General features: G+C 41.8%; 1 protein-coding gene and 1 non-coding gene across 2 annotated transcripts; both read left to right on the top strand.

Moving 5' to 3' along the window:
* The first annotated feature begins 526 nt into the window (after nt 1-526).
* TOMM20 (translocase of outer mitochondrial membrane 20) lies at nt 527-19,493 on the top strand. Its single transcript, XM_003893742.5, has 5 exons — nt 527-925; nt 6,563-6,609; nt 9,043-9,124; nt 14,410-14,552; nt 16,727-19,493. The coding sequence occupies exons 1-5, from the start codon at nt 805-807 to the stop codon at nt 16,769-16,771; spliced, it is 438 nt and encodes a 145-aa protein (XP_003893791.1). The 5' UTR covers nt 527-804; the 3' UTR covers nt 16,772-19,493.
* Nucleotides 1,598-1,732, top strand: LOC116272198. The gene has a single exon (XR_004180930.1). It is a non-coding gene; the product is annotated as a small nucleolar RNA SNORA14 (small nucleolar RNA).
* Nucleotides 19,494-20,010: the final 517 nt, after the last annotated feature.

The raw sequence follows: 20,010 nt of genomic DNA, 5'->3' as shown, positions 1-20,010 counted from the left end.
GCCAGCTAATTTTTGTATTTTTAGTAGTGACAGGGTTTCACGATGTTGGCCAGGCTGGTCTTGAACTGGCCTTAAGTGATCTGCCTGCCTCAGCCTGCCAAAGTGCTGAGATTACAGGCGTGAGCCACGCGCCTGGCTTGATCATGTGTATGTTTTCATGTGGCTATAAAACAATTCACGTTTTCAATTTTTTTTCAATTGTGTACATTTTTCAAGAAATTACTCCATTTAATTTTATTCCAGTTATCATAGAATGAGGCTATCCTGTAACATTCTTTTGAAATGGAAACACTACGCACAATGGACTGTGGCAACTTGAAAAGAAAGTACAGTTTAATTCAAACAAGTCACAGGCTGCCTGTGTTAGACAAGATGAAGCATTCACAGTCCGGGACCCTGCATCCTTGTCTGCCACAAACAAGGGTGTCAGCTAGTCTTCTGAGTACGTGCACGTCAGCAACGCGCCCGCCTCGTTACAGAATGGTCCGCGGGTTTAAAAAAAAAAGTGCGCGGTCACGTGCAAATTCCCGACTCCAGTGCGTACACGAACCGGCGCACGAGCATCGGTGGCGTGGCCCACTGCGCAGCCGCAGGAGCCGCGCTCCGGACCTCTGCTCAGGCACTGCCGCGGACTACCTCGAGGCCCTTAGTTGACTGGGACCGGAAGTGGCGTGTGCTCTGCCTTTCCGAGTTCCTGGCCCGCGGCCGTCGGGTGTGAGCTGCGCCGACCTCTCTGAGGGTTCGTGGCCCACCGCTCCTTCGCCGTCCCTGCCGCCACCGTCCACGCTCAGCGTCGTAGAGAAGATGGTGGGTCGGAACAGCGCCATCGCCGCCGGTGTATGCGGAGCCCTTTTTATTGGGTACTGCATCTACTTCGATCGCAAAAGACGAAGTGACCCCAACTTCAAGAACAGGCTTCGAGAACGTGAGTGGGTCCTCTCTTCCCTGGCCGGGCCTGCTGCCTCCGTCCGTCGCCCTCCACGGGAGGGGTCCTTGCAGCCCACCCTCCTGTGGGCCGCCCAGGGCGACCGCGTGGTGCAGCCCGCAATGGGCGATGGCGGTGGCTGCGCCGCTCTGGGGGCTCTACTGCCCGGCAGGAATTCCCTCCATTTTGAAGGAAGGATTTTTCCTGTTTTGTTTTCCCCAAACACTTTAGCCGTGCAAATGCATTCTTGATTTGTGTTACAATCTCGGGTGTGTATGGCGTGGGGAGGAGGTTGTCTCTTTTTTTGTCGTTCATCTTTTTAAACCTCTACTCTCAAAAAAGTCGTGCATTTTTGTCGCGAATTTTAGTCTTGAGGCTAAATCCGCATGCTCAGTGCAGTAGCATTGTTGCTTTTCTCCCGTCTAATTTTTTTTTGAGACGGAATCTCGCTCTGTCGCCCAGGCTGGAGTGCAGTGGCGCGATCTCGGCTCACTGCAACCTCCGCCTCCGGAGTTCAAGCGCTTCTCCTGCCTCATCCTCCCCAGTAGCTGGGATTACAGGCGGCCGCCACCACGCCCGGCTAATTTTTTGAATTTAGTAGAGACGAGATTTCACCATGTTGGTCAGGCTAGTCTCGAACTCCTGACCTCAGATGATCCGCCCAGCTCATTGCTGCATTCTTAAACCCTCTTGGTAGCTTCGTTCTAAGTGCTTCCAAGATATGAGTGAATGCTATAGAAATTGCAGGGGAGTCCAAAGGGCTGCGCTTCTCCCGTGGCTCAGTCTTATTTCATACCTGCGACATCTTTTAAGAGAGGTCTACAAAAGGGGAATCGTGACATGAAAACCATGTGATCCACCTTGAATTTTGGGAGAATGTTCATTTGCATCACCGAAGAGCAAATTTGTTGGAATAAGAAATATTTTTGTAGCTGATCTTGTTCCGCCAAATTAATTTTTGAAATTAAAATTGATACATAAGTCCAAGGTGTACAAAGAAGGGATTATTGTTTATTTAAGTAACAGTGGTTACGATTTAATTTAGCTATACTAAGTCATTTCAAGCGTTCAATAGCCATGTGTGAGCAGTGACTCCAGCGCTGATCTTACTAGCACTTAGAATCAGACATCTAGTTCCAGCTTTCTTATGTTTTAGGAGGGAAGGATATAGACATAATTTGATTTATGACTAGGTAGACTAATAGAATACTGTTTTGGATTCAGACCCTGAATTTCTAGGGCCAGGTTAGCGGCATAATTTGTGGTTTCTGAATCCTAATTTCTGTAGTTGTAAAATCAGGTAATGCCACCTGCCTCTTGTTGGTCTTGTGAAGATTGAGATGTTTGAATTGCCTCCCACGTTTCCTGACGTGGGAAATGCTCCTCCGTAAATGCTAGTAGTCAAATTTTGCCTTCAGGTTATTTTCCTGTAGTTGCCAAAATGGGTGGCAGCTGGGGAATTTGGTGCAAATGCAGAGTTACAAAGAATGGGTTAACCCTGTCTCGGTTGGAAACCCTGAAGTCCTGTTGCAGAAACAAGAGCTATCATTTTACACAAATGGAGGAATGTTATTTCAAAACTTCTCCGTCATTTTCGATCTAAAATTTTTTTTTCTGGCCTAAGCAACTTAATGGTTACAGTGAATTACTTAGCTGCAGCAGTAACTTTAGGCAAGTAACTTCAAGCTTTAGTTTTGTCTTTTTTAAAATGGTGTAGTGTAGAGTTTTAGTTTTAGTACTGTTCCTCACACATGGTAATTGATGAATGCTAGAGATTTTTGTTGTTGTTTGTTTGAGTCTCTGTTGCTCAGGCTCGAGTGCAGTGGGATGATCTCGGCTTGCTGCAACCTCCGCCTCCTGGGTTCAAGCAATTCTCCTGCCTCAGCCTCCAGAGTAGCTGAGATTACAGGTACACACCACCACATCTGGCTAATTTTTGTATTTTTAGTAGAGATGGGGTTTCACCGTGTTGGCCAGGTTGGTCTCGAACTCCTGACCTCATGATCCGCCCGTCTCGGCCTCCCAAAGTGCTGGAATTACAGGCGTGAGCCACTGCGTCCAGATGAGATTTTTTTATAAGTAGAATTATTTTGTTGTTTGATGTTTTTGTTATCAAGTAGAATTTATTTAGAATAATCTTGTAGTCTGTTTAAAGGTAATTGTGGCCGGGGGTGGTGGCTTAACGCATGTAATCTCAGCACTTTGGGAGGCCGAGGTGGGCGGATCACCTCATGTCAGGAGTTGGAGACCAGCCTGGCCAGCATGGCGAAACCCCCTCTCTACTAAAAATACAAAAATTACCGGGGTGTGATGGCGCGCACCTGTAATCCCAGCTGCTTGGGAGGCTGAGGCAGAATTGCTAGAATGTGGAAGGTGGAGGTTGCAGTAAGCTGAGATTGCACCACTGAACTCCATCCTGGGGGGACAGAGCAAGACTGTGTCTCCAAAATATACGTGTGTGTGTATCTGTCTGTCTGTCTGTCTATCTATCTATCTATCTATATCATATATCTGTATCATATATAAGTATAAATAGGCCAGGCGCAGTGGCTCACGCCTGTAATCCCAGCACTTTGGGAGGCCAAGGCAGGTAGGTCATGAGGTCAGGAGATCAAGACCAGCCTGGCCAACATGGTGAAATCCCGTCTCTACTAAAAATACAAAAAAAAAAAAATTAGCTGGGCGTGGTGACGTGCGCCTGTAGTCCCAGCTACTTGGGAGGCTGAGGCAGGAGGATCGCTTGAACCTGGGAGGCTGAGGTTGTAGTGAACCGAGATGGCGCAACTGCACTCCAGCCTGGGTGACAGAGCGAGACTCGGTCTCAAAAAAAAAAAAAAAGTGTAATTGCGTGACTGGCTGATTTTAAAAACTTTGGGGTTATTTGGCCTTTGTGAAATGAAATTTATTTCAGTTCAGTTAATTTTGAGTTTTTAAAATTAATTTTTTTTTTTTAAATTTTGAGTTCTTCTAAGACTTATTTCCAGTAGAATATTTACATTTGCAATAAAGAGCAGTTTCTCACATAAGGCATGTAGCTTGTTGGCTTTCTTCTTTTTTGTTAAGAAGAGAGGCTTACTTTGGGAGGCCGAGATGGGCGGATCACGAGGTCAGGAGATCGAGACCAGCCTGGCTAACACGGTGAAACCCCGTCTCTACCAAAAAAATACAAAAAAACTAGCCGGGTGAGGTGGCAGGCACCTGTAGTCCCAGCTACTTGGGAGGCTGAGGCAGGAGAATGGCGTAGACCCGGGAGGCGGAGCTTGCAGTGAGCTGAGATCTGGCCACTGCACTCCAGCCTGGGCTACACAGCAAGACTCTGTCTCAAAAAAAAAGAAGAGAGGCTTAGGCGGCCAGGCGCAGTGGCTCATGCCTGTAATCCCAGCACTTTGGGAGGCTGAGGCGGGTGGGTTACAAGGTCAGGAGATCGAGACCATCCTGGCTAATGGTGAAACCCCGTCTCTGCTAAAAAATAGAAAAAATTAGCCAGGCATGGTGGCGGGTGTCTGTAGTCCCAGCTCCCTGGGAGACTGAGGCAGAAAAATGGCAGGAACCCGGGAGGTGGAGCGGAAGAGAGGCTTAATTGTTAAAAATGAAGGTTGAGGTTAAATTTGGGATCCTAATTTATTTAAACTTTTTGTCACCTGTTAGCAAAAGCAGAGTATCAGGATCCTTGAAGCATAGTTTTTATCATTCTAAATTATGAGTAAATGTAATTTCCAAATTACAATGCCAACTGCAGGTGCATTTCACTTATATGGGACGGATAAAATGACGTTAAAAATATATTAAGCATCTTATTTAAATGAATAAATCTTGGAAACATTGAGTCAAGGCTTGATTTTGCTCATTGTTAAATTTCTTTATGGTTTTTCAGTTGATTACTATCTCTCCCTTTATCACAGAGATACTGCATTATACTCTATCTGTAAATATGTTAATGTAGCAAGTTAATTGTATCATGAAACTAAAGCCAGAATTTTAATCTTATTGCTAAAAATGTAAAGCAACTCAGAGATCTTAAAATTTGGTAGCTGTGTCAGTTAAATGTATTCAGTGGCAATCACATACTCCTCCCCACCTTATTAAAAAAACTTATGACTAAGTTTCACTTTCCTGGCTTTCATGATCAGTTTTGTCATTTTCCCTAAATTCTGGTTTAGCAAATTGTATGTCTCATACAATTGATCCCGCAAACTTGGCACATTCATTTCTGAGGTGCCTTTTGTTTTGATGGTAATAATGTCTTCTCCACACTATTAACTATGGAGGCAGAAGAGAGTCATGTTTCAAAAGCCTGGGTTTGAGTTGCTATTCCACCATTAAGTAATTGCGACCTTGATACATTTTCTCATCTGAAAAATGGGGATGATAATAGTTCCTGGTTTTTTGTTTTTTGTTTTTGTTTGAGACAGAGTTCGCTCTGTCACCCGGGCTCAAAAAGAAAAAAAAAGAAAGGAAAGGTACCTTGACCATAGTAAATGAACCTTCTGTCTGCAGGTAGGCAGACCTCTTTTATGAGACAGAGTCTCGCTCTGTTGCCCAGGCTGGAGTGCAGTGGCTCTATCTCGGCTCACTGCAACCTCCGCCTCCCAGGTTTAAGTGCTTCTCCCGCCTCAACCTCCCGAGTAGCTGGGACTACAGGCACCCGCCACCACACCCGGCCAGTTTTTGTATTTTTAGTAGAGATGGGGTTTCACTGTGTTGACTAGGCTGGTCTCAAACTCCTGACCTTGTGATCTGCCTGGCTCAGCCTCCTAAAGTGCTGGGATTACAGGTATGAGCCACTGCGCCCGGCCCTCAGACCTCTTTAGTCATGCGTTGAGGCTTGGATTTGTAGAGTGCTTTAAGGTGTTCAGAGGACATTTGCTTGTTTTGTGGCTTTTGTTTCTCATTGTAGTCTTCTAAGATTAGACAGACCTTATCTTGGGAGAGTGAGAGATTTGCGTAAAATCACCCAGCTAATAAATATTAGCTAATAGTAAGTATTGGAGCCTTACATTTTCTTAACTATGTCAGTAGTTACTCTGTGTCATTGGTAGTTTTTAATGATTGTCAATTTAGGGGTAGTCCTCCCTCAGTTTCTTTGAGTGATTGGTTCCAGGCCTCCCCTGGATACCAAAATCTGAGGATGCTCAAGTACCTTTAAGTGGTATAGTATTTTCATATAACCACCATATGCCTCCAGTACACTTTAGGTTTTTTTTTTTTTTTTTTCATTTAAGAATGCCAGTTTTCAATATTCCATAAAGATATAATCTGGCATATTTCAGTAATAAAACTCCCTAATACTAGTGGCGTAATTCTTACCCCTGTTACATGTCCTGTGTTGGTTGGCAGAGGGGACTTGATCTGCTTATTGTAATTGCTTTAGAAGTCCAGCTGCTGGAGCTATCTCCGTCTTGTGAATTGCTAGATCTTCTGCACCAAAGGGAAGAGAACGCTCCAGTGCAGTGTCACATTGCCTACAGCTCATTGACCAGACTATTCTTATGTCCTTGATAGATCACAGGGAGGGATAGATTCCTAGAGTTAGAAGTGTTTTGCAAATGGAATTAATGACTACCACAGCAATTAGAATTCTTTTCATTCCCATTTTTATAATGACAGAATGTAAATATAACATTACATTTCTTGTAGGAAGAAAGAAACAGAAGCTTGCCAAGGAGAGAGCTGGGCTTTCCAAGGTAATAGTCTGGTTTCTGTTTAAATTACATGTTTTATAGAAATATTATTTTAAAATCTGTAATTGGAAATGTCATTAAAATGTAATTGGAAAAAGCTAGTTGATACTGGACATTGCATTTTTATTTTAAAATACAGCTTATTTTTAGGAGTAGGTGAATAACATAGTTCCACTGACAATTATCAGGTCCTTCATTATTTCTTTTGCTAGCCATAACAACAAACAGCTTACTGTGTGAACAATAATTAAGGAACAATATGAGGGCCTCAACACATTTGCACCAAAAGATGAAAAGTTCCTAATCAGGTGCTTCAAAATGATACAATATTACACTTAAGATTTAATTTCCTTACTCCAGCTTCCTTTGAAAGAACCATGGGTTATTATTTCAAAAATTATTCAAGATTATTCAAGCCCACTGATCCAGAATCCCACTGCCCTGACAGATTTTTGCCTTTTTGCAGTACACAGTTCTGGATATAAAACTTGCAATTTATTTTTTCTTTTCATAGATCCTGAGTTCTTGATTATTTTTAATGACTACGTAGGTTTATCTACTTGGCAAAAAATGTTCTGTGGTATGTGTAAGTAAATTAAGTAAATGTTAATAATTGTGTGTGCAGCTTTTCCTTTTTATTGAGATGAGTTCTATTGTCTGGGTTCTTAGGACTTAGATTACTGGATCATTAGTGGTTCTTTTTAAAGCAAGTTGAGACAAGGAAAAATTAAGTCAACCAGTATGTTTTGTTATTTTGAAACAGTTGTGTAAACACAGCTGGTTGACTGGACATGGTAATAGTGAAGTAAAAATGGGAGGGAACTACTTCGTTGTTCTAGTAGGTTCAGACTACGTTTCTGAAATGTGTAATGTGTTTATTATGCTTTTGGTAACTTATATTTTTAAGGGCATAGGAAAATGGATTGAGACATGCACCAGTATGTATTTTTAGATTCAGGAGTAGAATTAAATTATTGCCATATGCTGGGATAGTCCGTGAAAGATGTCTCCACTTTCAGAAATTTAAATTGTTTCACTTGTGTTGGCTAGGCTAGTAAGAGCATGTACAATGTAATTAAGTACCAAAAACTTGCACTAAAAGAAGTTTAGGTTGGTTTTCTCTCGCTCTCTTTTTTTTTTTTTTTTTTTTTTTTTTGGAGATGGAGTGTCACTCTGCCACCAGGGTGGAGTACAGTGGCGTGATCTCAGCTCACTGCAACCTCTGCCTCCCAGGTTCAAGCGATTCTCCTGCCTCAGCCTCCCAAGTAGCTGGGACTACAGGTGCATGCCACCACACCCAGCTAATTTTTGTATTTTAGTAGAGACAGTGTTTCACCATGTTGGCCAGCATAGCCTCAATCTCTTGACCTTGTGATCCGCCTGCCTGGGCCTCCCAACGAGCTGGGATTACAGGCATGAGCCACCGCACCCAGCTACTGAAGTTTAGGTTTTCAATAAAAATGGCCTTTTTTCTTTGAGACAAGGTCTCACCCTGTCACCCAGGCTGGAGTGCAGTAGCGGTGCAATCACAGCTCGCTGCAGCTTCGACTTCCTGGGTTCAAGCAATCCTGCTTTAGCCTCCCTAGCAGCTGGACTATAGGCATGGGCCACCATGCTTAGCTAATTTTTCATTTTTTTGTAGAGAGAGGCTGAGGTAGGAGGATCACTTGAGCCTGAGAGGTGAAGGTACTGAGCTGTGATCACACTACTGCACTACAGCCTGGGCGACAGAGTGAGACCCTGTCTCAAAAAATAGTCTTTTAGATGCATGTAAAATCTAGGCTGGGTGCGTTGGCTCATACCTGTAATATTAGCACTTTGGGAGGCCGAGGTGGGTGGATCATCTGAGGTCAGGAGTTTGAGACCAACCTGGCCAACATTGTGAAACCCTATCTCTACTAAAAATACAAAAATTTAACTGGGCATGGTGGCAGGCGCCTGTAATCCTAGATACTTGGGAGGCTGAGGCAGGAGAATCACTTGAATCCGGGAGGTGGAAGTTGCAGTGAGCTGGGATTGTGCCACTGCAGTCCAGCCTAGGTGACAGAATGACACTGTGTCTCAAAAACAACAACAACAAAAAACAAATCTATATAAAATAATGTTGAATCATAAGGACAAATTGATTACAGTTGTATAAAAATCTACAATAATGGCAATCCGAAAATAGTGTAAAGTGCATAGATGGTATAGATTTTGTATTCTTTTTACATTCAAGTTAGAGCTTTCTAAGAATTTTTCAAATACAAACTCAAGTTTTTTCTTTTATTCGTTTGAATGTAGATGAACTACTACAAGCGTTGTTCAGGAGTAAAGTTCTTCTATCAGTTTTTTTAGAATGATTGATTGGGTTTTTGTTGTTTTTATTGATATCTGTGTATTGGTTATATCCCCTGGCATAATTGTGGTGTCAATGATTAAATATTTTATTTCCAGTTACCTGACCTTAAAGATGCTGAAGCTGTTCAGAAGTTCTTCCTTGAAGAAATACAGCTTGGTGAAGAGTTACTAGCTCAAGGTAATAGTCATTGAAGCACTAAGGAACTGGGTAGAGTTTTTCTCACTGATAGAAATTTATAATGATAAGGGGTTTTGTTTGTGTCATTTGGCTATAAGAAAAGGTACTCCAGATACCTCAAGGCAAGTTTTTAGGCACTTAATAATTGGAAGATTATTTTGTGTAAGACTGGCTCTAGAAAGAAATATTCCTTGTGGGATATTGTTGTCCATAATATATTTTAAGTGAGTTTTAGGTTTTCTTGCTATATCATATGATATAGAAGATATAATAAGTTTTTACAAATGAGGTTCTCTTACTCTGAAGTAGTTTCTAATGTATAGCCATAGTGCGATATGTAAATAGTAACTGAAGGAATATGAGCTAGGAATATACTCCTCAACTCCTTCATCTAATCTTCAGATCTTTTCCAGTATTTATAGGAAGGAATGGCTAATGTAAGGTCCCAGAGAAGGTTAATTTACCTAATCAAGGTCACACGGTGAGTTCATGACCCCTTATTTCAGAACCAACTTGTCATCTGATCCAGAATTTAGCCTTTTCATTACATTGTACTTCATTTATTTCATCAACAGTGCTAAGAAGTTTCTAAAAAACATTCTGTCAGTCTTTAAAGTTCAGCTGTGAAATTGAAATTATCAAATTGACAAACGTGAGAACCATAATTTACTCAGTAATCTCAAACGTAGATTTGAACTAGTTGCTATCATTAATAAAACTGCAGTCAGGTATTTTTAAATTCTGATTGCTGTATCAATAGATTTAGATAGAATTTAACTACATGATGTGGGGCATTTGTATGTGAATGGGTTTTTGTTGTTTCTTTTATGGGAGAATTTAATCCATTGAAAACGGTGGTAACTACCTTTTTATGTCTCCCCTTTGCCAAGAAATACTTTTTTGATATCAATAGAATTGCTCAATTAATTTGACTTAGAGTCACAGTACTCAAATTGCCAACAGACTGGGAAGGGTTAAAAATCATTGAGTAGGCCGGGCCCGGTGGCTCAAGCCTGTAATCCCAGCACTTTGGGAGGCCGAGACCGGCGGATCACGAGGTCAGGAGATCGAGACCATCCTGGCTAAAAAACTAGCCGGGCGAGGTGGCGGGAGCCTGTAGTCGCAGCTACTCGGGAGCCTGAGGCAGGAGAATGTCGTAAACCTGGGAGGCGGAGCTTGCAGTGAGCTGAGATCGGCCACTGCACTCCAGCCTGGGTGACAGAGCAAGACTCCGTCTCAAAAAAAAAAAAAAAAAATCATTGAGTAGGGACAGACATGGTGGCTCATGCCTATAATCCCAGCACTTTGGGGAGCTGAGGCAGGAGGATTGCTGGAAGCCAGGAGTTTGAGACCATCATCGACAACAAAGTGAGACTCTCATCTCTACAGTAAATGAGAAAATAAGCCAGGTGCCGTAGCATGCACATGTAGCCAACTGCTCGGAGACTGAAGTAGGAGGATATCTTGAACCCAGGAGTTTGAGGCTTCAGTGAGCTGTGATGGTGCCATTGCATTCCAGCCTGGGCAACAGAGTGATATGCTGTCTCTTAAAAACTGTATACATAAAATCTGTAACTGCAGAGGAGTACAAGATAGGCACCAATCAGGAGACATTTCCAGGTCTCCTATAGGCATCACACTGCAATTTCTCCATCAGTCTGAGAGAGAGGACCCAGGCATTGGGGAAAGGGAAAGCATTCCCCCTCAGTGCTAAAGCAGTGCTGCATACTGAGTTGCTCTGCTCCTTGCATCGTATAACACTGGGTTTGATCTTCCTATGCTGATAGATGGATTTTATGATATTCTTGATGCCATTAACAAAAGATACCACTTATGATTTGACCGTCCAGTCAGCAAAAGTTGTAGCAGCATCCACTTTGCACAGGAAGGGAGCTCAAGATGAGAAGATCACTGCACTTGAGGTTGTGTCAGTGTGTCTTCTACTACACTTGAGGTTGTGTCAGTGTATCTTCTTCAGCATTGTTGCTAAATCTGCAGATAAGGTAATCAACAGTGCTAGTTCAGAAGAGATGTAATTATGGTATGTATTTAGAAGCAGGAACTGACTTAGTCAATCTTTTGATTACTGTAATTCTAAACTGACCATCAGTGGATCACTGTGCAGCCCTGTGTCTGATCTCTTGTGATGGGTATCATTACATCATCATTTCAATATCTGGGAAAGGAATTGACCAAGCAGCTCAAGATGGTGCCTGCAGACCCGGATGACAATGACCTACACAATTGGAGTATCCTGAAACATTGTGTAGATGGGACAATCATAGTCCTCACATTGGCAGTGGAGATTCACCTGTTTCTGATGGATGGTCAAGAGGTTAAGAAAAGCTCTTGGAAACCTTTACTTATACTCAGGTGCCATCAGATACTCCGCAGTACTCAAAATTTTACCCAAAATGTTTCTCAGTCTTTCCACAGCAACCAATTGGTAGAACAAAAAACATATACCAGACTTAAGAGCCTAGAAAGAACACCAGAGTGACTATCCTGATACCCAGGCTTGCCATCAGCTGACAGGGTCAAGTGCATTGGGTGTGATGGTAGAGATACTCCCTAAGACATACTTAATATCCTCAGCTTGCTGGGGAAAAATTAGTAAGGTTAATCTGAAACTGTTTCCTCGTTTCTGTTTTTGAATTGGAGGTTTACTCTGTCACCCAGAGTGCAGTGACTAGAGTGCAATGGTGCGATAAGGGCTCACTGCAACCTCCACCTCCCAGGTTCAAGCGATTCTCCTGCCTCAGCCTCATGAGTAGCTGGGATTATAGGCATGCGCCACCAAGCCTGGCTAATTTTTTTCTATTTTTGGTGGAGATGGGGTTTCACCATGTTGGTGAGACTGGTCTCGAACTCCTGACCTCAAGTGATCTGCCTGCCTCGGCTTCCCAAAGTGCTGGGATTATGGGTGTGAGCCACTACACCCAGTCCATTCTTACTCTTTAAGATCAGTTTCCTGTGAATTTATATAATGGAAAATTGGTAAATAAAAAAAACCTAGTAAAAAGTGATCTTAATGGTATTAACAACTGGAAAAGGTCTGAGGTGTTTTTTATTTTGTTTTGTTTTGTTTTTGAGATGGAGTCTCATTCTGTTGCCCAGGCTGGAGTGCAATGGCACAATCTCAGCTCACTGCAACTTCCACCTCCCGGGTTCAAGCGAGGGTTCAAGCAATTCTTGTGCCTCAGCCTCCCAAGTAGCTGGGATTACAGGCATGCGCCACCAGGCCCAGCTTTTTTTTTTTTTTTTTGATATGGAGTCTCACTCTTTCACCAGGCTGGAGTGCAGTGGCACGATCTTGGCTCACTGCAACCTCTGCCTCCCAGGTTCAAGTGATTCTGCTGCCTCAGCCTCCTGAACAGCTGGGACTACAAGCACGTGCTACCACGCTCAGCTAATTTTTGTATTTTTAGTAGAGAACGGGTTTCACCATGTTGGCCAGGATGGTCTCGATATCTTGAGCTCATGAGATCCAATCACCTCGGCTTCCCAAAGTGCTGGGATTAAGGTGTGAACCACCACACCTGGCCTAAGTTTTGTATTTTTAGTAGAGATGGGGTTTCACCATGTTGGCCAGGCTGGTCTTGAACTCCTGATCTCAGATGATCCACCCACCTCAGCCTCGCTAAGTGCTGGGATTACAGGTGTGAGCCACCGCTCCCATCCAGTTCTGAGATTTACCTCAATTGCACGCTAACAGGTTAGTTTGCCCCAATTTCATGGATGCTAGCAAAAGACATGAGACCCCTGGGCTAGGGACAAAGGACAGCTCGTTATTCACTGCAATAATAGTAACAAGGGTATTGGCATTTGCACTGGTTTCCCAAGCCACAGCTCCTATAGGCAATGCAGAAAGTCAGGGGACACATGTACATGTAGTGGGTTACATATAGGAGAGGAGCCCTGAATTTAAGGATCCTTAATTTTTTGTAATGGGCAGTAAACATGTGTGCACTTTTCCCTACACATAGGTAATGTTGCAAACCTGCCTTTGCTCCAGAGGGAGGAAGTTTCTATTCTGAGGTTGTTCACTGCACAAACATCCTTGAAAAGACAGTTTGGAGCGAAGGCAGTAAATATCTGCTCAGAAGTGCAGAAATGTGAGAAACTTGAGGAGAATTGTACCTCTACTTGTATTGTTATTTTTTAAAAATATATCTAATGGCATTATTTTTATGTAAGGCATGTTAAAATATTTTGATGGGAACCTCCTATACAGAAGAGTGCTTAATTTAAAATATTTAATAGCATAGTTTTGCTCAAATAATTTGGGGCAGTTTTTGGAGTTTGATTTAAAGTGGAATTAGGGCCAAGTGCAGTGGCTCATGCCTGTAATCTCAGCACATTGGGAAGCCAAGACAGGAGGATTACTTGAGTCCAGGAGTTTGAGACCAGGCTGAGCAACATAGTGAGACCGCGTTTTTACAAAAAAAAAAAAAAAAATTAGCAAAATTAGCCCGGTGTCGTGGTGCACACCTATGGTCCTAGCTACTTGGGAGGTTGAGGTGGGAGGATTGCTTGAGCCCAGGAAGTTGAGGCTGCAGTCAGCCAAGATCCAGCCTGGGTGACAGAGGGAGATCGTGTCTCAAAAAATAAAATAAAATGGAGTTAACTAAGGACAAGGTGCACATAGCAGATACTTAATATTTATTGAATTAAGTGAACTTTGAAAAACTGTAAGCCTTAAGTGTTTTTTTTTCAAATGTAATGTGTCTGTTGAAGGATATTTGTAGATAAAGGAAAATAAACCCTCCCACTCAGAGTTAATCATGGCTTTATTTCTCCTGTCATATTTCATTAGTGTGACCATTTTTCCTACTAGTATCACTTAAAAATTTTTTTTTCCTTCTCATGTAATACCATTCAAATAGTACAAAGACTTGGCTTAATGTGAAATTGAATCTTCTTTCCACCTCAGTCCCCAGTCTTGTGGTTCCCTGTTACAGAAAAGTACTATTCGATTCTCAGCAATTGTCTCATGTAGTCTTTCAGAAATATTCCAAGTATATAAATAGTAATACTTTGACATTTTTATACATTGATTTCCCCCTTATGTATATATGTTTGAAACACTTCCATATCAGTACATGTAATCTGAATCATTCTTGTTAGTGGCTTCATAATAGCTGTATGAATGCACTATAGGTTATTTCCAGCATTTTACTTGCATAGCGTTTTTGGTCAGCATCATTTGGATATGGCGTGTAAAGTTAATTTTGACAAAGGCCAAGACTTTTCGGGTTACATGTAATTTTATGTAAATCTTACAGGTGAATATGAGAAGGGCGTAGACCATCTGACAAATGCAATTGCTGTGTGTGGACAGCCACAGCAGTTACTGCAGGTCTTACAGCAAACTCTTCCACCACCAGTGTTCCAGATGCTTCTGACTAAGCTCCCAACAATTAGTCAGGTAAGGAATTGGAATGTTATGACATAAAAGTGAGTAGGATTTAGAACCGAATGATTAGGGACATTTTTGTTTTGTTTTGTTTTTTGTTTTTGTTTTTGTTTTTTTTGAGACAGAGTCTCGCTCTGCCGCCCAGGCTGGAGTGCAGTGGCTGGATCTCAGCTCACTACAAGCTCCGCCTCCCGGGTTCACGCCATTCTCCTGCCTCAGCCTCCTGAGTAACTGGGACTACAGGCGCCCGCCACCTCGCCCGGCTAGTTTTTTGTATTTTATAGTAGAGACGGGGTTTCACCGGGTTAGCCAGGATGGTCTCGATCTTACGACCTTGTGATCCACCCGTCTCGGCCTCCCAAAGTGCTGGGATTACAGGCTTGAGCCACCGCGCCCGGCCTGATTAGGGACATTTTAAAATGAGCCTAGTGAACATGATGAAATAAACTCATGTGTATAATGAAAACAAACGAGAATATCAGTGCTTGACATTTTCTTCTCTGATGGGAAACATCCAGATGACTGCCCAGATCTAGTGATTGTGCCCTGGAGTGGATCGGGAAGTGTGTGTCTTAGTGATAAGTCTCAGGTCTTAGTAGTCAGCTGTCCAAATTCAGGTCACTCTTGGCTACTTTCTACAAGTAGCTTTCTGCCTACTCTTCCAGGAGACCATGCCTTTTGTTAGGTGATCTGACAAAGGAGCCTAGGTAGCTGTAGCCTAGATATTAGGGCATTCAGGAGCATGGATTCCCTCTGACTCACTTGTGTAAAGGCTCAGTGCCTCTGCTGCTGCTGAGGTGCTCTCAGTTTGTAGTTATTTGACATAGTTATTTGAGTTTGTAGTTATTTGACGACATCCCCAAATCCCTACTCAAAAATGCAAAATACCATTAATATACTGTAGAAGATTAACTTATGTGTAAATTAGGAGTTAATTAAAATGCTTTCTGTTCATTTTGAGTTCAAGGAGCCCAAATGAATCTACTTTTTGGAATAGCATGTCAATTACATGTGTCGATTTCCCAAGTTGTTATGATTAAAACAGTGAATGATGATAGGAAGTATTTACAGAACTTGATAGTTTTAACTGGTTAATTTTTCAAACTGATTTTTACTCAACTGAATTAGAAAAGGACTGGAAAGGAAGTAAAGGTCCCAACGATTTGAGGGAACGAGTTGGACAACCAAGGACTTGGGTCTAAATTGTTTTTATTTAGACCAATGTGGTTCTAGTTCTAGAGGATTCATACTGGAATCATCAGTTTAATATTACGCTGTTTGAAAGGCAGCATGGTATAGTACTTTTGGAAAATTGGCCTGAGGGTGATGTTTTTTGGAATATTTGTAAATTCACTATGAAGCCTAAGTCCTTAAAAATGACCTCTAAATCACTCAGTTATCAGTGTTCTTGGTTTGCCTGGGAGTGAAAAGAAATTTTAAATTCTTTTTGGTTTTAGTTACATAATTGACTGATGTAGTATTATGTAATGATGGCTGGATACGGTGTCTCATGCCCTATAATCCTAGCACTCACTTGAACTCAGGAGTTCAAGGCCAGCCTGGGCAACATGGTAAAACCCTGTCTTCACCAAAAATAAAAAAAATTAGCCGGGCGTGGTGGCATGAGTCTATGGTTCCCACTACTCAGGAGGTTGAGTTGGGGGAGGATCGCTTGAGCCCAGTAGGCAGAGGTTGCAGTGAGCCAAGACTGTGCTACTGCACTCCAGCCTGGGTGTCAGAGGCCCCGTCTGAATTAAAAATATATATAATGTAATGCTCTGTCTCCTTTAGCCGGGCATGGTGGCACGAGTCTGTAGTCCCAGCTACTCAGGAGGCTGAAGTGGGGGAGGATCGCTTGAGCCCAGGAGGCAGAGGTTGCAGTGAGCTGAGATTGTGCTACTGCATTCCAGCCTGGGTGACAGAGACCCCATCTGAATTAAAAATATGTGTAATGTAATGCTTTGCCTCCTTTGTTAACTTGACTTTTGAAATGGGACCGACAGTAGTGTGATCATTGTTTTCTTGGATGCTGATGGTGTGTAAAGTATTACATGTTGAGTTAAATGTCAGAATGGGTGAATTTTACCAAGATTCGATTATTTGAATACAGAGAGCATTTTATGTTGAAGTTAGAATCCTGATTACATGCTTATGACACTTTAAAAAACTATTTTTTTTTCTTTCAGAGAATTGTAAGTGCTCAGAGCTTGGCTGAAGATGATGTGGAATGAGAAACAAATGTCAACATAATAAAATCTCAGTTAAAAATACTTTAAAAAGTCTTGGTAGTTGAGCAGCTCTGGGGAAATAAGGGCAAATATGCTTGTTATGAACTACACTGAAATCTACCAAAGTTAATGTTTACTTTGTGTAGATCCATTTGTCTATTTTATTTATTTTTCCCAGTGAAAAGTGTATTTTGATAATTTTTCATTTTATAAATACACTATGAGTTACTGAAATATGGATTTTGTTTATTCCTGAAACATACTTAAACTGTACATATGACATGGCTTATGTTAAAAATACCCAGTGCTCAGTTTTGAAAGATAGGCAAAAAAAAAAGTATAGGAGAAATTGAAGAATGTACACTTTTAGCTGGCACATTTTGCTGTAAATCCGGAAATTTGATAGGCTTGTGTTTGTGAAAACTGAGCATTGAAGGTTTTGATTGATCATTTCTTTCTATTTAATCTCTGAGACATAAGTATGTGAGGTGTGCTGCTGTGCTGGGTTAACAGCTTCCTTCCCTTTCTGTGTATCAGTCTTGAAATGTTCTGTTGAAATCAGTAGGCTTAATGTGTTCTGGGTATTTATCTCCTTGTATTTTAAATATATGTAGTTGCAAATAGCACCAGTAATTAGATCTCTGTACACCCCAATCTAGCCTTGTGAGCTTCGCCAGTTAGTGTGTGCTCACTTTCCCTCCATTTGTTACAAGAGAGAATGCGTCTGCTGATCTCTGAAGTGTCCCTTTTAGCTTCTGATTCACTGGGTTCTGTTGGGCATCTTTAAATCCACCTTAACCTGAGGAATGTATGTGGGCAACCAGGCCCTGCTTTTTTTTATATTCTGAATTTTGCATGCTTGCCTGACTTAGTATTTCTGAATTGATCTTTTTTTTTTTTTTAAATGGTATAACTATCTTGATTTTCACTGAAATTATATGGTTCTATCACTACTTTGTAAATTAATCCAAAACTTTTAAGGTAACTGGGATGATCTGCTTGTAAAAATGTTTGTTGCCTTTTGCTTTTATCTTCAGTGTACCTCCTCAATCCTACTTCAACTGGATTAATTTATCTTGTTAAACGATGAGAGTAAGTTGCAACCTTGTGACTGAAGTCTTGAAAAGAGTGGAGCAGGTGGGACCTCTTATTCTCAAATAGTGACATATTCTCCGTAGTCACAGATCCAGTTTCAGAACTGAGTAAGGATCCTTGGTACTTGGTGGCATCTGTTGAACTGAGGAGCATTTCTCATTGTAAAGATTGCCTTTGTTCTGTCTAAAGAAGTCTGTGGAGAAATTCCAAAGACTTTTCCTATGTACTAGGCATTTTATTTTGGTTGACTTACAAATTCTTCTTAATCATTACTAATCTCGGTTTTTTTGTGGTGTAGTGGAAAGAGAAACAGTTCTAGTTTCTGCCTCTGATTAGCCGCACAGCCTTGAACAAATCACATTTCATCTTTGAACTTACCTCTACTGTTACACTAGGCGACTCACATTTGAGGACTTTTCTCGGGTATCTTGAGGGTTTGTGATCCTGAATCCTTAAACAGTGCTTTTTTGTTACACAGGATGCTTTTTTCGGGGGGTGACCTGTACAGACGTGCCAGTTAGTTTTATTAGTGGGATCCCAAATCCAGAGCAGTGCAGTGGTGACTGGTCAGTGACTCACCAGGCAGCTAAGAAGTCTCAGGCAGCAGCCCAGACATGTGTAGAGGGGCAGCTAGAGGGAGAACGGATGGGAAAGGGAGCAAGAGGCAGACAGCTCAGCAAGGGAAGAGCAGACTCGGAAAAAGGGCTGGCTGGAGGAGTGAGGGGCAGCTTAAGTTTGGGGAGGGTAGAAACGCCGTTTCCTTGGGAACTGGGGTGCAGTATGAGCTGGGTATCACCTGGCTCTGAACATACTGGCTTTGCTGTAATGCTTGAAAAGGCAGTGATACCTTCATTTTACAGCTCAGTAAGCCAAGTACATTTTCTTATTTAAATGACAACTTTGGTGCTTTAAAATGAGGTACCACTTTTTAAAGCTAGCTGTGTCAAGTTAAAGAAAGAAATCAGCACTTTTTTCTCCCAGAAATGTAATTGCCAAACACTATGCATCCCCATCTTAAGTTTTACAAGTGATAGAATCAGCTCGTTGTAGTGATGCTGGCCAAATGGTGCCCAGCGGGTGAGAATGGAAAAACCCCGGATTTCAGTGAACTAATACACAGCTTGAGTGTTTCCATGTGCTAATGTTGCACACTTACTAAAAACAAAAACTTTGGAAATGGAAAATAATGTAGTAGTGCAACAGTTGACATGCTTCTTTGGGCAAAGATACATTGTTTTGTTCCACAATTTGTATTTAAAGGCCAAATAACATTTAAAACGTAGACTTACTGGCCTTAGCAATGCTGGCCTGTTAACTGATAACTAGAACTTAGGTTCACATTTATGTAAAGTGTGTAAAAGCTAGTAGAGCGTGCATAGTAGGCACTTAGGAAATGTTGGTTCCTTTTGCCCCTCGGTAAGTTTATTTTACCATCTTCCCGCCTGCCGTTCTGACTTTATTAAGTCAGCCTGTGGACCAGAGTGTTAATGAGAGTTATTGCAGAAGAGACTGAGAAAATTGGTATATCATGCAGATAACATACAAAATCTTTTTGTAACGTAAAAAAATGCAGTTTTATTATTGCTTGTGCCTCAACTGTTTAAGTGAATATTAAAGGGCTTGGAGAAAACTTTGGCTTGGCGTATGTTTGGAGAACACTGCTGAATTTGATGAGTCTGAAGCTGTGGGTTTTTTGTTATTAACGTCTTTCAGGATGTCTAGAGCTGCAGGGTTCTCTGCCAGGAGAATGCACACTTGCCTCAGATTCCAGGTGAAGAAAATCCCTGTGGTCGTGTCAGCTCCCGAGGGCTTCCGGGTGGTGGTGGGCCCAGCTTCAGGAGATGGCAGTCACCTGGAAGGTCCGTTAAAACAGATTCCTGAGAGAGGAGCTCAGTGGTGATGTTGCTGACATGTGAAACATGAAGCCTTGTTAGAGAAACTAGCTGTGTTGAGGTTACAGAATATGTACATTAGCATTGTAAGAAGCGGCTAATTGGTAGCAGAACGCGCTAGCTGAGAATACGTTGTATTCTACATCACTGATAAGGATCTGAAGTATACAAGTCATCAGTATCAGATCTATGAGAGTTTTTGTAATTTTGCTCTAACATAAAATTCTCATTGCCACCTCCAAAGTTATATTAATT

Source organism: Papio anubis, chromosome 1 (assembly GCF_008728515.1).
Source record: "Papio anubis isolate 15944 chromosome 1, Panubis1.0, whole genome shotgun sequence".
In the NCBI taxonomy this organism is placed as follows: domain Eukaryota; kingdom Metazoa; phylum Chordata; class Mammalia; order Primates; family Cercopithecidae; genus Papio; species Papio anubis.
The sequence above is the reverse complement of the archived record's forward strand: the minus strand, read 5'-3'. Positions and strand labels throughout refer to the sequence as shown.

Coding starts and splice junctions, on each gene's coding strand:
- TOMM20 (XM_003893742.5), top strand. CDS start 805: ATGGTGGGTCGGAACAGCGCCATCGCCGCCGGTGTATGCGGAGCCCTT. Junction 926..6,562: donor CAAGAACAGGCTTCGAGAAC/GTGAGTGGGTCC, acceptor CATTTCTTGTAG/GAAGAAAGAAACAGAAGCTT. Junction 9,125..14,409: donor TGAAGAGTTACTAGCTCAAG/GTAATAGTCATT, acceptor TAAATCTTACAG/GTGAATATGAGAAGGGCGTA.